This window comes from Centroberyx gerrardi, chromosome 18 (genome assembly GCF_048128805.1).
Source record: "Centroberyx gerrardi isolate f3 chromosome 18, fCenGer3.hap1.cur.20231027, whole genome shotgun sequence".
Taxonomy (NCBI): domain Eukaryota; kingdom Metazoa; phylum Chordata; class Actinopteri; order Beryciformes; family Berycidae; genus Centroberyx; species Centroberyx gerrardi.
Genome location: NC_136014.1, coordinates 7,669,434 through 7,685,669, shown reverse-complemented (window position 1 = coordinate 7,685,669; position 16,236 = coordinate 7,669,434). Strand labels below are relative to the sequence as shown.

The window sequence follows — 16,236 nt, the reverse complement described above, 5'->3', positions numbered from 1 at the left end:
CCACCTGAACTCCATCTTAGACAACACCTCCCACCCCCCTGGGACTGCACAGTGCTTCCTGCTGCAGTGTCTGCATCATCTATACAAACCGTCTACTGTATGTAATGTACGTCTGTTCCATCTCTGCATGAGTCGGCACATATACTGTATCTGGATGCCTCTTCTCCATCCTCTACCTCCATCCAAGGCTAAGGTGTCTACGTATTTAAATGCTAATGTGAATTTGATGCACATTTTTGCACAGCCAGTATATATGCTGTCATTTCACATTTTTTATTCTCATTTAGTTGTAGCCAGCTGCTGTTATTTTGCAAACCCTTTAAATGCTGTAATCCATACTCGACCCATTGTTCTAGTGTTGAAATTGTCAGTTGTGTAAATTCATTAAATCCCCATTCGCTCTATTCTACTTTTGTTTGATGTATCCAGTTACGGCAGTATTTGCCGCGGCAGCATCCCAGTTTCCCCGGGGATAATCAAACTTTCATCCTATCTTATCTTAATCTGCGTGTTGCGAGGGAAAGAGCAATCTGATTTCAATGAGGATGACACGCATGCTGCCATCTGTAAAACGGACCTTTGTGTCTGTGAACTTCAGATTTTGTCTTTGAAGCTCAAATCATACAGATGGGTTTTTTTTTTCACCAACACCATCACAAAAATGCATCTGGGCAACAAAAGTGAAGTGTTTTACTGCAGCTTCTCTAATGGTGATGGTAATCCAATATGCTGAGTCAGTTTGCTCCATCCCCACTAACTGAGACGCTGTAGCAAAGAGCTTTGCAGCTAGTTAAATAACATTAGTCAGAAATTGAAAAGCATATTCTTATTTATATAGCAGCTATATCTGTGATTGTGTTTTCTGCCAATTCCACCCTGTTAGTACATAGTTTTCTTGCTTGTGTATTACATCCCAACCCTCATACATTGTAGTCTAGCCTCCTTGTCTTTGACTGGGGAGGACATCTTACTTCAAGAGACACTCTGGCTTTATGTAATGGCACTTAATGCCCTGTACATGCCCACTCATAGCATATTCATATGCATCTAATGACTTGCAAGTTCATATTCTCTCCCTATGGAGCAGCTTTTGATATTTAAAAAAATAATATTCACTGGATTTCCTGCATCCACAGCATCAAGGTGAGTGTTTAAAAAGGTGGGTACTTAAAAAAATGACATTAAATAAGTAAAAGAATCCCTCAAAATCACAGCTTAGAGCCCCTGACTCTTCAGGCCTTCAAAATAAAAGCGCCAACAAAATGACATCCGCATATACTAAAAAACACTAAACAAAATGGTATCTGAAATAAGATACAAGCACTGACCACACGGATGTCCAAAACCACACCAAAACTAGTCCTTCCCAGGTTTGATCTATAAGCAGCAACACAGACTGATCATTTGACTTTTTCACCAATTATTTGACGGCCTTTTGCCCATCTTGATTTGCATAACAGACAACTGCATGTCCCTTTTGAAAATGTTTCCTCAATGTGAAAGGGAAGCTCTGGTTCATCTCTCATCTGCATTTCTGCATTTTAAAGGTGCTACGTGCAGCATTTTAACATCAATAAATCAATATATATATATAATTACTGAAAATAAACGAGACCTTTTCCGCAAAGATTGTCAGCCTCTACCGGCCTCTGCACTGCATTTTATATTGTGTGCCACCGGGTCAGATTTTGCGCAAAATCTGCTGGATTGCTTTATGGCACAAGACAGGAAGAGAGCGCTGTTCTTCCAGTGCAAACGGAGCTAAAGCTTTCAGAGTTTCTCACAGTGGCAGATGGTAGAAGCAGTGATATAAAAGGCTGATATAAAAATCACTTCCAACATGTTTGTCCTCTTTAGTAAAGACAAAGAGGAAACAAATGCACACCGAGCGATGCCAGGAAGGGGGGCCAAACATCCTCTTTTGAGATTTTGAGAAACACTAGCACTAACAATACCACTGGCATGAGATACAGGCTTGACCATGGTCTCATTTGTTTACAGTAATTATACCAAGGTGTCAGAATTCATTTGAAATAGATATATTGTTGTTTAAAAATGCTACACATCGCACCTTTAAGTGGCTGTAGATTCAGGCCTACCTCAGGAAAGCCTCTAAGCTTCTAAGAGTGTTTGTACTGTCACCACTCCTGCTAATATCTCAGAGGAGGATCCAGGCCGGTAGTCCTGGTCACTGTATGAACGAATCCCCTTCAGTGCACACACACTCCAGCTGGGATCAGCGCGCCATGGCTATATCTGTCCTGGAGCCTGCTATTCAGCGACGTGATGGAGCAGCACCAACATCTCATCTGAATGGGTTCTGTTACCATGACACCAGAGCTTCGCCTCGCTCACATGGCAGATGTTTACCCTTTTTTTTACTCATTTTTCTTTTCTTACCCCCCTCACCTTTCTTCTAGGAGCTGTAATGCATCAGACATGCACCGTGTAACGCTTGGTGGATCACTATGTGTCGGGTTGGAATATACAGTACACCCACTTCACCCACCTCAACCTCCTTTTACAGCAAGAGCTCAGCATCCTTGCACCCATTTGCTGTCCCTGAGATAATTGGCGTAGAACATCTTTTTTTGCACCTTCTCGGTTTGCAAAGACTTTCCCTCGGTTTGCAAAGACTTTCCCTGTGGAAAAAAAAAAATGATGTTCTCTGGCTTTGTCTGTGCTCAACCTTGGCTGTGTCATGTGACTCGTTTCAATCCTCTGCGGTTGTCATGCCAACAGTATATCTAAGGCAGTCGTGCTAGTTCAATGGAGAGCCGGGATGCTCGCACTTCACAGACACGCAGATATGCACACTGGCCAGAGTGAAAGGTGGTTTGGCTGTTGCACCCCTAAAGAACCTTTCATTTTTGTCTGTGTAAAAGTATTCACTTATATACATTTACATTAAAACTTCATTGTTTTATTATCTGGAGTAACCCAGTAGGCCTGCAGCTTCCAGTATAGTAATTCCTCCTTCTCTTGTTTCTTCTCTATTCCTCCTTGAACTGGTCGCCCTATAAACAATTCCATTAGGAAATTTATAATCACAAATTATAATCCACTTTATAGTTTGCAGTCTTGCAGTACATTGGTTCTTTAGGCTGTCCATTGTGCAATGTCATCTTTGATATGAAGCAGAACATTATTTTGACACATAGTACTGTAGGGATGGGACGATATATCGAAATTCAATATATCGCAATACAAAAATGTGACAATATGGATCGTGGGGCAGAAAAATGAATCGCGATATTAGCTCCATTTTATGCTGCTGTAGTATTCACAAATGAGACGCTTGACCATCACAATTTCACAAGCTCTCCATCCAAATTATATTATTTGCACTTTGACTCCTCAAATTTGAGCACATCTTACAGACAAATCTATACCAAACAGCTCTTATTCAGTAAATTAATGCTGTTTGTCTTGGAGACAATTTGACCTAGCATGTCTTGGAGACAACTCCTCATAAGCAATGGCTGAGTCCTGCTGTTGTATCCTTTACTGTCTAAGAGAAACAGGATCTCTACTAACTACTAATTATCCCTCTTTGTTGTTTGTTTACTTTTTAAAGGAGTAAGGTACTGTTTCCTTTGAATGCTTTTTACTTTTGTTTGCCTTTGTGTGTGACTTTAATGTCTTTGATTTTGAAAGTTTTATCAAAGACAGAATAAGAGAAGAAAAGAAAATATGTTTTGCCATCCCATAATCTTTTACTCTGTTACAGTCCAGCAGCAAAGCTAGTTACAGAGCTAATATAATTTCATATCAGCAAAAATGATTGTATTTAACATTACTGTCATCATTATCCCTTTCTAAAAGTTAGCTGCAGCTTTGGATTATTTGGTCACTATTTCATTTAGATGTGTTTTTGTTTTGTTTGCCATTAAATGGTCATCATGACCCGAGATGTTTCTCTTGGGTAATTTACCACCAACTGCAACGGCACAATACACAGATTACACTGATGACACCTCCGAGAACACTGGGTGCCTAGATCCAAAAAGTGACATCAAGAAAATTATGCTTTCGCACTACGACAAAGATCCCAAGCTGCTTCGGGATGCTTTGAAGAACTTGTAGCATTCCTCTGGGGTGAAATGTGTCGCTGTGTTTGCCATTGTGTTGTGTATCCATCTAATGTACTACGTCAATACTTCAATGTAACGCTATATCAGATGACTTTATCACAATTCTGATTGTGATCAAAAGGCAAATTCAAGTTCATTTTTACTTTATTTTGTTAGTTCGAGAGGCAGTTTCTGTATTTTTTTCATTAACTTTAAGTCTTTAGGTTTAGTTTTAGTTATCTATAATAACCTTACACACTCTGTAGAGTGCTTTTCAACTCATGGAAAGCATCCACATCAGTCCACTGCCTTCTACTTTTTAACACTGTGAGAGCTAATGGTCCGCTGCGAATGGGATGCAGTTTGGATGTGTGGAGTGGGACAAGCAGACGGATGGTTATCTTCCAATGCAATGAAAAAACAATCCCATAATGTATCACCGGGAGAGTGAGGAATTCTGATATTGCTGCAGTTTGTTATTAGGATTTTAGGATGTACATCAGTGTTTACCTGCATATGATAGAGTGGAAGCTCAAGAGAACAAATATGATTGCAGTGCAGTAGGTGTGACGCTTTATTTCGGTTTTGATTGGGTTTTGTTGTCCGTGCGACTGTTGATATTCAGTTTTCAGCGCAGCGTGTTCGACCGCATTAGTCATTTTGACTTATGATTCATAAAAAGTGCATGAGGACGATTGCAAAGGCAGTTTCATCAGTCCACATGCACCAGGGGTGAGGGGTGGTGTTCATCCATCTGAGAAATCCTCACTTTATTGCATTCCATATGAGTTTAGCAGGGACCGGGCGATAAACAAGCGCTGATTTGCACTTTTCCTGCTTGCGGTGCGTCGCGTCTCATATTTCACTACCAACCCACCTGTCTTCCCAGATCCATTTGAGTTATCGCATTACAACGGATGAAACGACATATATTTCCCGACAAATACGGTATATTCCTCGCTGGTGAAGTTTGACTATAAGCTACAGTCATGTCAGGAAAGAAAGAGTGGGGGCTACAGAGTCTCCGCTGGTGGCTCCGTCCTTCCGGGACGTGGTAGCCAACCACATGTCACTGGCAGATTGTCATGTCTTTACTTCAGAATCTGTCATTGGCAAGTTGTCAAATCTCTCAAGTGAAGTTTCAGCTGATCCTTAACAGCCAAGTTATTTTTGAAAAGCGGCATTATATCATACCAGGCTTATATCATCATGTAAACGTTTAGGTATATTCACATAGATTCATAGAAGTTGATCAATACCAATGACTCAACGATTACTTTGACAGATGGTGATGCGTATTTCTGGCTTTTAAAACTTCTCAAAAGTAAGTGAGGGGGCGGGGGGGCGAGGCTGCGCCGGAGACTTGTGTAGGAGGTTCTGTTAAATGTTGTGGCAATTCCTCCTGGTTGCCAATAGAGGTCCTAGATTACTTAATGCCCCTTTAAGAAACCTTCTGAAGACTCAAAGTACTGTTAAATACATCGATCTGTCTGTCCCCGTTTTAAAAGCACAGCCAATCTGCTTCTACGCAAAAAAATGTCTTCATATCCAAAACATCAGATCACTAAAAACACATAAACAAGCCCAGTAGTTGGGTGACAGTGTTTCAATGCGGGGCATCGCACTGCAATTACAAGGACTAACGATGGAAACGTCTATCTACCAATTATTTGATACTGAATGTCTTTGTTCACAAATTCTATAGATGCAGATGCAACACAGACAAATGACTCCTAACAACTGTATTGGAACTAATCTAATTATTTAACATGACTGCCGCTGATGATTTTTTTTTCATTTGTTTAATTGGATTAAATTGTCATTAAGAATTCTGATAGCAAGCAAAAGTTTTTTAGGATTTGAGTAAACTGTAATTTGTCCTGAACTGACGGTGCAGCTGGAGCCGTATGACATCAACACAAACTTTAGCTGGACCGCGTCTATTTATGGACGCACCCGGCACCGGCTCATTCGTCTCTATAGTTTTCTCAGCGTTTCACACGTAATTATGAGCGAGTGCGGCAGATGAAAAATGAGCACTGAGCTTGTTTTACTGCTTACCAGCAAAACACAAACGCATCAGCTTATATGTGGCCTATTTTCAAAATCGGGGTTGGAATCTGACTCATGCTGGTGCCTTGTGATAACCTTAATCACTGCTTTAGCCTATTTTGTCAACGTGAACTCTCGAGTTTCTAGAGGAGTGCAGCAGTTTTAAGAGTCAGATCAGGGGAATACCGGCGGGAAACGAGGCTTGGGTTTATGCGAGAACAGATTTTGTTTATTCAGTTTTAGTTGGCCCCTGATATCGATGAGGCAGTCGCTGATGCATGTGGATGATGAACGGTGAAGTATCTGTGAAACTCTGACTTGGCTCCTGTAAACCGGGGGCGTGAGACTGGGACAACCTGGGGGAAAGAGATCGGACATTAGGCCGGTGCTAAATGCATTATGGGTCCTGAGTGAACTCCCATCTGCCTCCTGTCCCGCATCATCGTAATGTGAACCCTGTTAGACCAGTAAGCACTTACCTGTTTCCCTTCTGCACCTCCTGCACAGTATGATGTCTTGCTGATGTTACATCTTGTATATGTTTACTATGTGTTTATGAATTAATTTTGAGACCTTATGGAGGCAATATTCCATTTATGCATTTGAATATGCACAAATGGCAATAATTATGCTGAACAGACCTAAACTGAGGAGTCTGACATTTAACACTGAATACCAATTATTCCGCCAAATTACAGCAGGTATGGAGATGAGATAAGACTTCCTTCCTCTTATTGCAAATTTTTTTTTCCCGAAGCTGAACTGTGGACTGAATATGAGTCATCAGAGGACAAAATGTTATGTTCCACCACGCAGATGGCCATGAGCTTTCCTTGAACCATCACTCACTGCTCAGTCACAGGTTAGCATGCCAACCAAGTCAGAGACTTGTCACAGTACACCAGTCAGTTTTGGCAAGCTATCCCGCTGCATAAAGTCTAATTGTACCATGTGTTGGATATCGCAAAAAGTCTGGGATGAGCATAATAAGCTGTAGGCTGTGTAGTTGATGAGACTCCAACTATATTTGGATGTTTTTGCTGGATTGTTCAGTTCTTGCTCTTGCGGAAGAAAAAGCATTGGACTGATGCTTTTATCTGCACCACATTATGAATGGTTGTGACAGTAAGGTCGATTTCTATTCTATTTATAGGTTTTGCATGTCTAAACAAACACAAAAGATAATTCTTTCTCAAATCTTTTCATTGATTTTGCACCAGTGTTGTAGACAACAAACAGTGACATATCCAAGATGTATGAGTGAACTGGTTTCTGATTTGACAGACAAGACATATAAGCACAAAAGATAATTCATTACTGATCATTAACTTTTCGCACAAAGGATTGTGGGTATCCAGGTTGCAGAGGCATCAGTCTCACAGAGACATGATGCCAGCTGTCTATCAAAAGGATGTGACTGGTTACTAAATGTAGACGCAAGAAAACCCTGTACATTCCAACATGTCACATAAAAAGTATAAATCAATATCTGGGGAAAAATCCACCCTAAAACACTTGAACACTAGATGATGGGGCTTGTAGAAAACATGATGCCACATTGAGATATTTTCAAGTGGAGCTAGAGTTTGAGAGCAGAAAATGTTTCAGCTATTAAAACCATAAACGTCAGGTTTTGGTATCAGTCCCTCAGAATCAAAGAGCTTCTTCCTAGATTCACATTTTTGCACCGATGTTCAACAATCATACAGGGAGAAATTCATCATAGAAGAGGCAGAGAGACCAATTTCTCCACCGACAGAAGCCTCAATAGGCCAGAATGCAATGCAGCCACAAGACATGTTGTGTTTTGAGTGGTGGGCAGGGGCCACGATCATAGACACACCCCCTTCACAAACTAGTTGACTAACTAGCTATATCTAATGCCCATGCATCCACCTTTGATTGAAAGCAAGAAGTTCACGCTCATTCTCTGGGCATTCTGGGAACCGTAGGAAGTCAGTAACTGAAGAAGTAGATGAGGCAGGTTGAGGGAAAGTGGGTACACCAGAAAAAAACAAACTCCTGGAATACATTGGATATCACAGACTGATATCTAACAGTGTATGAGTATCAAAAGCTGGATTTTCCTTTAAGGGTTAAAGACGCTCACCACAGACTGAAACATCACTACTTCACATCCCTGCACTATCTGAGAAAATCAGAGCCTGGAAAGCGAGCCAGCGTCGCTCTGCTCACTCCTGCACAAATTGCCTTTAATGTTTCCTAGAACAAGGCATTTATCCCCCAATTACTCTGGTGGAGCTAATCAGCGGTCAGCAGTGGAGGTAGAGGACTTCCATACTGGCAGCTCTCATGTTTGGATCAGTGTGTGTAACTCGGCTTCCTCCTGGAGCTCCTCCAGTTGGTCGCTGCTGTAAATAAGGTGTTTTTTTGTCAATTTACCTGAATTAATAAAGATGAATGACAAACGGCTTGGAGAGCATAGTACCTATAATTGGTGCTTACACTGTCAATCTGCCAGCAGTCAAATTTGCAGCCATTTGATTTATGCGCAAAATGAAAAGGTAATAAATGGCCAGAACCAGAACAACAATTCACTCTCTTTTATATTTCAGACATCTCTGCCATCGTTAGCATGCCCGTCTGCTGCCAGCACACTCCTCATTTCAGAGCTACTGGAGAGTAGAACATTATGTTCATCTCTGACAGAGCCATGGCTGGGCAATATTAATAATTGCACCTGTGATGATGATAGAGCCATAGCCTCGTTTCAGCGCTGAAGTGGCACGAGGTTTTCATGTCCTGCCCGCCGAGGACGTCCGCGGCCGCAAATGTGTCTTTGATGCAAAAGCCATCTCTGCCTCTGTTCTGGTTCTATCTGCGGCGCGCTCTCCAGCCCTGCCTCCGTGTAGCCGCACCGCTGACTCTGCCATTGTGTGAGACGTTGTGAAAATGTCTGCGTGGATATTGCCAAATGAATTAGACCATTCATAATCGGCCAATTGAATCGGTTTTAAATTAAGGCCAAGCAAAGGCCAGAACTTTGTTATTGTGATTCGTAACAGGATCTGACTTGTTAATTTTGTCGTCTGGTGTGGAACCTGATTGAACCTGCTGATAACTAGCTGGTTTAGCCCGAGGATAAGGAACATCAGAGTGCAAGTGAAGGGTAGAATACATAGGAAGGTATGGGTGAATCATCTTGTGTTGTCACATTACTTTCACAGAGTTATACCTTTAAATGTCTAACTTTGAGCCTACTCCACAGCATTGGCCCCCACAAGTCAATTAAATCCCTAAGAATGTGCATTTTAATCCCCTGCCTTAAGCTTAGCACTAACTCACATTATGAAAATCCACCTGTAGAGTTTATTTCTTTATTTGTGCTTGGATCAGTTAACATCAGGAAACTAGACAGCCTGACAGAAAGTGAAAACAGTTATTAAGGGAAAGAAGGCATGGTGGGATACTTGGGTTCAACCTCTCCAGCTCAGCACGCATTAAAATGAGTCCGCTGGTTCTTTGGGATTTTCTGAGATTCTCAGTTCTGCAGCATGGCAGGTTAATTATTTACAAAAGAATTAGACTTGCACCGACCATCACGAGTCTGCAACCCCGACCTGCCCTTGGAGACTTTATGCCAAATGCAAGCTAATAAATCATGGAGAGAGAAAAACAAAGATAACCTTAACTCCTTGGCCAGTTGTGATGTGAATAGCCTATTGTTGGTGTAGTGCATTTTACAATTACCTTATGAATTGGGGGAATAAGACGGTTATTCTAATGCTTTCTGAGTCTAGGTTTTAGTCTGTCCTTTGTCCGAACAGCCCGTCTGGTTTGGAGCGCTTTGGGAATTAAAATCAGATCCTTTTTTTATACCGCTGCGGTCTCCCTTGTTCTTATGCATCGCACTTGACAGCTTCATGGGTTGGGCACGTAAAGCTATGGGAACACGTGACAAGGGCTTGTAGGAGCGACGCCTCATAAGTATGAACAGAGAGAGAGAGAGAGAGAGACTGGAGACAGTGGAGCCAGCAGCCGGCAGCATCCTGTATCCACAAACCAGGAGCGCGCACCAAGAGCGACAAGTCACTTTATATAGAAACTTCCAAAACATATAAAATACATTTAAAAAAAAAACATTCAAAACATGACTTAATTCTAATGGTAAATAATACACGCATGCCATTTGTCTCTCTTTCATGTAAGATTTTTGGTTTGATGTTGCGCGTCTGACTTGGATTAACGCGCGGTGGAAAAGGGGAGATTCTGCGCACTTGGAAAATTATGTAAGGTAAATAAAACCCTTTTTTCTCTTTAACACGTTTCATTTAGGCTTCTAACAATGCTTTTCCTTTGTATTGCTACTTTGCATGTTTCATCTGATTTGGACATAGGCAGCTGTGCAAGTATGAAGTATAATTCGTTAAAAAAAAACAAAAAAAAAACTTGTTTTCAGGAATTCACTTATGAAATTTGTTATTTTGAATGTGTGGATTCATGAATGAATTTGTCCTACTTGCGCCGAAATGACAGTCAGTACATCTACAGCATTGCATAACTCATTAGGCTACATAATATCAGATCTAAATAATGACATTTTGCACAGATCTAAATTATGTAATAATAATTTGTGATATTCCGTTGTCATAATTGACTTTATTGTTTTAATAGGTATGTCTCTAAACGGAGCATGTGTGAATATTTTGTTTTAAACAGAGGTTAGCAGCAATACTATTCCTTCCTGCAATTGTCAGGCAGGAATTGTATTGCATTGCATGCCTATCCTTTATCAACTGTTTCTAGATCTGTTTGAAAAAAAAATGCTGTTTCAATTTGGAGGCCTATTTACCTATATTTTTTCAAGCTGGTGTTCCTTGTAGCTACATGTTGATATATGTAGGTTTCTTCTTCTTGAAAAGTTATAGTTAGTAGTGAATGATCTTCTGTGAGATCTCTAAGTGCTGAAAACAACAGCCAGATGATGAGGCTTCTCGCCCAGCCCTCTATAAAATGTCATATCTATGTATGAAAATCACTCAAATCTAGAAATGTATAGAAAAAACTATAGAATTGCGTATTTTGAAATATTTGCTATGTAATGTCTGTATGGTATGAAGGTCATTTCCAGTTCATGTCATGGATATTTATGTATCAAAGGTGTATAGACTCAAATATTGCACTGCTGCAGCCATACTAGAAAACACTCTCGTAGTATTCTCATGATTCTCTTTTTCAATATTATGGTCAGGTTAAAAAAAAGCCTGTCTGAAATGTCTTTCATCAATTTGTAGGTTGTCCAGGCATCATCTTAGACTGCAGTATTACCCTCAGACACAGCCATGAAATCTGTGCTGGATGGTGTGGCGGACACCACCTTCCGGACTATTACCTCTGGTTTACAGTATCTGGGCTCCAACGACGCTAACTATGACGACCCCACCGGTGATGTAGACTTCACTAAGGGCACTTTCTCCCTCCAGAAGCCCTTGTCTGCCTTCCGCAGCAATGCTTTCCCAGACAAAGTGCCTGCAGATGAGGAGCTGATCCTCAAAGGCATCCCCTTCTACCCCACCAATGCCACAGACCTGTTCGGCAACAGGAGCGCGTTTGGAGATGAGGATAACAATATCCAGTGTGGGGAGAACTTCATGGACATGGAGTGCTTCATGATCCTGACTCCCAGCCAGCAGCTGGCTGTGGCTGTGATGTCGCTCACTCTGGGCACCTTCACGGTGCTGGAGAACCTGGTGGTGCTCTGCGTCATCCTGCAGTCTCGCACCCTTCGCTGCCGGCCGTCCTATCACTTCATAGGCAGTCTGGCTGTGGCTGACCTGCTGGGCAGCGTCATCTTTGTCTACAGCTTTCTGGACTTCCATGTTTTCCACAGGAAGGACAGTCCCAACGTTTTCCTCTTCAAGCTGGGCGGAGTCACCGCCTCGTTCACCGCTTCTGTGGGGAGCCTTTTCCTGACCGCTATCGACCGCTACATCTCCATACACCGGCCTCTGGCCTACAGGCGCATCGTGACGCGGACCAAGGCCGTCATCGCCTTCTGCATGATGTGGACCATCTCCATCGTCATCGCAGTGCTACCTCTGCTGGGTTGGAACTGCAAACGTCTCAACTCCGTCTGCTCAGAATTATTCCCTCTGATCGATAAGAACTACCTAATGTTCTGGATCGGGGTGACCAGTGTGCTGGTTATTTTCATTATCTACGCCTACATGTACATCCTGTGGAAGGCGCACCACCACGCCGTGCGTATGCTGAGCCGCACCTCCCAGAAGAGCCTCGTGGTGTACTCGGCGGATGGGAGTAAGGTGCAGACCGCCCGGCCCGAGCAGGCGCGCATGGACATCCGACTGGCCAAGACCTTGGTGCTCATCCTGGTGGTTCTGGTCATCTGCTGGGGCCCGGTGCTCGCCATCATGGTCTACGACCTCTTCTGGAGCATGGACGATGACATCAAGACAGTATTTGCGTTCTGCTGCATGCTCTGCCTGCTCAACTCCACCGTGAACCCGATCATCTACGCCTTGAGGAGCAAGGACCTGCGGCACGCCTTCCTCAGCTCCTGCCATGCCTGCAGGGGCAGCGCCCAGCAGCTGGACAATAGCCTGGAGTCGGACTGCCAGAACAGACACATCGCTGCCAACAGGGCTGCAGAGAGTTGCGTGAAGACCACTGTGAAAATAGCCAAAGTGACAATGTCTGTATCAACTGAAACTTCTGCAGAAGCTGTCTAATTGGTTGTCATGGGGGCAACTGTGTAAATGTCACCTTCTCCAAACAATGCCATTAAACACAAAAAAGCAGAACTAAGGTTTACCAGAGAGAAATTCCTCTCCTGAAAGTACTGATTTACATCCTTATATAGACGCTTCAGTGGTTAACTACTGCATTATTTTATGTTAGTGTACTAGTATATAGTGTGCCAAAGTGCCAAATGGTAATGAAAGGTCATAGGAAGGACTCACAATATGAAAGGATAATCAAAGACTATCATAAGTCTGTTGTTTACCATAGACTTCATGATATCCAATTAGTGAAGGCATATTATATTTTTGTACTGTGAATTCAGGTTTTGAAACAATATATCTTCATTTATGGGATAAGGGGCTACTGACATTTTTAATTAGAGATGTTTTACTATGTCATTTAGACGTCAACATGTGTCTCGCACCATCATTTTCGCAAATCCTTGCGCCTTGACTCTCTATAGGCTTCATGTATATGTTGCGTATAAACAACATTTCCATAAGCAAGTGAAAGAAAAGTTGAATTAACTTTGGTAGTTTATTTCCCAAATTGGCATTAATCATGTCATCTTTGTATTCCTTTCACTTTTCATTGAATACAGAATTAGCAGATGACACTTGACAGATGACAGAGAATTTGGGAAATGTGAAGTGATTCACACTGCAGGTCAAGGGGGAAAAAAAATCTGAATATTGCTTGATTGTGAGAATCACCATTGCAAATAAACAACATACTTTCATCTCTACCTGAAGTATAATGAGATGGAGGTTAAAAAAAAAGATTCACAATATGTGGCAAATAAAGCTGAAATCTGAAATGGCATTTTCTGTGGCAGAGTGACGACTGTCCCTGTTGTCCATTTCTTTACTCGCTAGCTGTTAGACATTTATAGTAATGCGTCTTTGTTCAAATGTATACCTAGCAACTGTACAGTGTTTCTTGTAAAATAAAGTGTTCAAATTGAACCGTTCAGCTTCAGCCAACACAACAGGCTTTTGGCCAAAGCTTGAACACATTGATTAAAGCCGAATTTGGATGCAGTGTGCTGGTCACTACTGTAACAAACTGAAGTGGTTTATGAACCTGGTTTAAATATAGCTGCTTTCATCAAATGTATGGATTTTACTGGATTCAGCCTTGTATGTTTGTGATACCTTGTGACTTGCTGAAATATTTCCAACCCCAAGCCTTTGATCATTGCAGTGAGTTGTTTTAGTGCTATGTTGAGGGGGATCATTTGGGAACATAAAAGCATCCCATGCACAGGCCTAGTGAAGTACTTTTGGCGTAACTCTAAATAAAACTATGTCTGCTGTGAATTTTACTTATCTAAAGAAAGCAACAAAGGTCTTTTCACTGGCTGGTAAGTTGAATGGGAGTTTCTGTGTGTGCATTGTATGGAGAATTGACGACTGACCTTTCAAAAGAATTGGACAATATGTAATTTTCTAATAGATTATGTAGTACTTTTAATCTAGAAATCTCACAACACAATTGTTCTGTAAGACATTTATCTTGATGTAAAGCTATCCAGACAGCTGTTTATCAGTATGCTTTGCTGCCTCTTGTATTATTGAGTATTGGAGATCAAAATGTCAACTGTCAAGTGGCTTCTGTACAGTGGTGGCATAATGAGGAGTCTATTACTTAAAAATAATCGGTCAAGTGTTTTTAGTATTGCTGTTTTCAAACTTTTGAATAAAGACACGGCTGGTTGTCATCTTGTCTGCAGTTATTTGACTGATGCACTGTGTTGGGGAAGTGATGATGAGTAACAGGAGCCCACAGCACATTTAGGTTAATACATCCGACAGTCAGGCCGAGCCAGACCAATTACTGACAGAGCGAGAGGAATAAAGGAAGCCAAGCCCTGAGTTGAAGTGACTCCAAAGGCCTTCGGCGATGTGTTAGCGCCCCCATGTGGAAAATCTATCAACATTTTCAATAGCATCAGTCTTTCTGAGGAAGGAGGGCCTTTCTACACAAAGCGCTCTGTAAGCAACATGATCACTTCCTATAACCTTTGCCTTTTAGGGCAAAATGCAAGGAATCCCCTACCAGATTATCCCATGACAGCAGTGTCCGCTGTGTTTTGCTGCCATCGCTTGGCTTATAGGCCCACTGCTACATCTGTTCACTCAGATGTCAACAAGATTATACATTTATCACTGTGTGACTACATTTTCCACCAAATGTTATACCCCAATCTATGAAGAGTCAGTGGGCGGGTTCACCCTTCCATGTGTAAAAGGCTGGGATTCAAATTAACAATAAGCAACACCTAAATACATATACAGGGTGCAACCGTTTCCTATGGTCTAGCACTTTCAGTTAGGGCAAGTAGCAGCATCCTATAGTAACAGCATTTTTGGGAAATGTGTTCCTAATTTTGAGAAACACCAGCACAGACAATACAACAGGCGTGAGATTCCCTTGTCTTGTCCACCATGGTCTCATTTGTTTATGGTCATTATACTAACATAATATCACAATCAATTTGAGAGTGATATATTGATGTTTAAAAATGCCACATGTAGCACCTTTAGTTCAATATATCACTCAAGCTCACACTTAGCTACATACTTGCACTATTATGCTCTTGTCAGTATAGTCAGGTCCTCCAGGAATCTTGACCTTGAGAATAGCCTACTCAGGATTTCCTCTTATCTCAGGTCCACCCATGTTGTTGTGGGTGGCTCAAGCAGGGTGCTATAGAGCCATGCAAAGACACATGTTCAGGGTATTCTGAGAAAGCAAGCAAAACCCAACCAACAAGAATGCAAACCAATCCAAATTTGAAACAACATACCTCCATCCAGGATTGGCTGAACAAAGAGGAACTGGGACCACTGGCAGATTCCTGTTTTTTCCCCCTCAAAGTTTTCAGGCATGAAGCATGAATGCCAAGATATGTGGACGACACATTTAAAGGGAGCTTGGGCGCATTAAGCCACACAGAAAGCCTGAACCAGGCATTAAAAGCATCAGGGTGGCCGTCCAGTGCCACATCTTGTCAGGGGGCCCAGAATTCCTAGCAGTGCCCCTGTATAGATTAGTTGACATTTTTACTAAAACCCAAAGTTATAAATGTTTTGTGCTAGCAAGGGCTATGTGATTCCCTTTCATCCCCTATCAACTCAAATCAATGTAAGGTAACACCCAACAATAGAAAACAGTACAATGAAATCGAGGGCTACCAGGTGTCATAATGCGCCTCTGGCAGCCATATTGGAGGTCAGGAGCTCTTGGCAACAGCTGATTGCATTTCTAAACTTATCACTTGGCCGTCTCAACAGTACACATTAGATATGGCTCAACTGTGCTCTTTTTGGCTGGGGACTGGTCATGTCATCACTGATACATTTAGCACACAGTAGTTGCAATGCCC

General features: G+C 41.9%; 1 protein-coding gene across 1 annotated transcript; it reads left to right on the top strand.

Moving 5' to 3' along the window:
* Positions 1-10,261: 10,261 nt before the first annotated feature.
* Positions 10,262-14,512, top strand: cnr1 (cannabinoid receptor 1). Its single transcript, XM_071906992.2, has 2 exons — positions 10,262-10,380; positions 11,381-14,512. Exon 2 carries the CDS (start codon positions 11,429-11,431, stop codon positions 12,833-12,835), a length of 1,407 nt encoding a protein of 468 aa, XP_071763093.1. The 5' UTR covers positions 10,262-10,380; positions 11,381-11,428; the 3' UTR covers positions 12,836-14,512.
* The last annotated feature ends 1,724 nt before the right edge of the window (positions 14,513-16,236 follow it).

Bases quoted from the DNA above. Each gene is read 5' to 3' on its own strand.
- cnr1 (XM_071906992.2), top strand. From the start codon at position 11,429: ATGAAATCTGTGCTGGATGGTGTGGCGGACACCACCTTCCGGACTATT.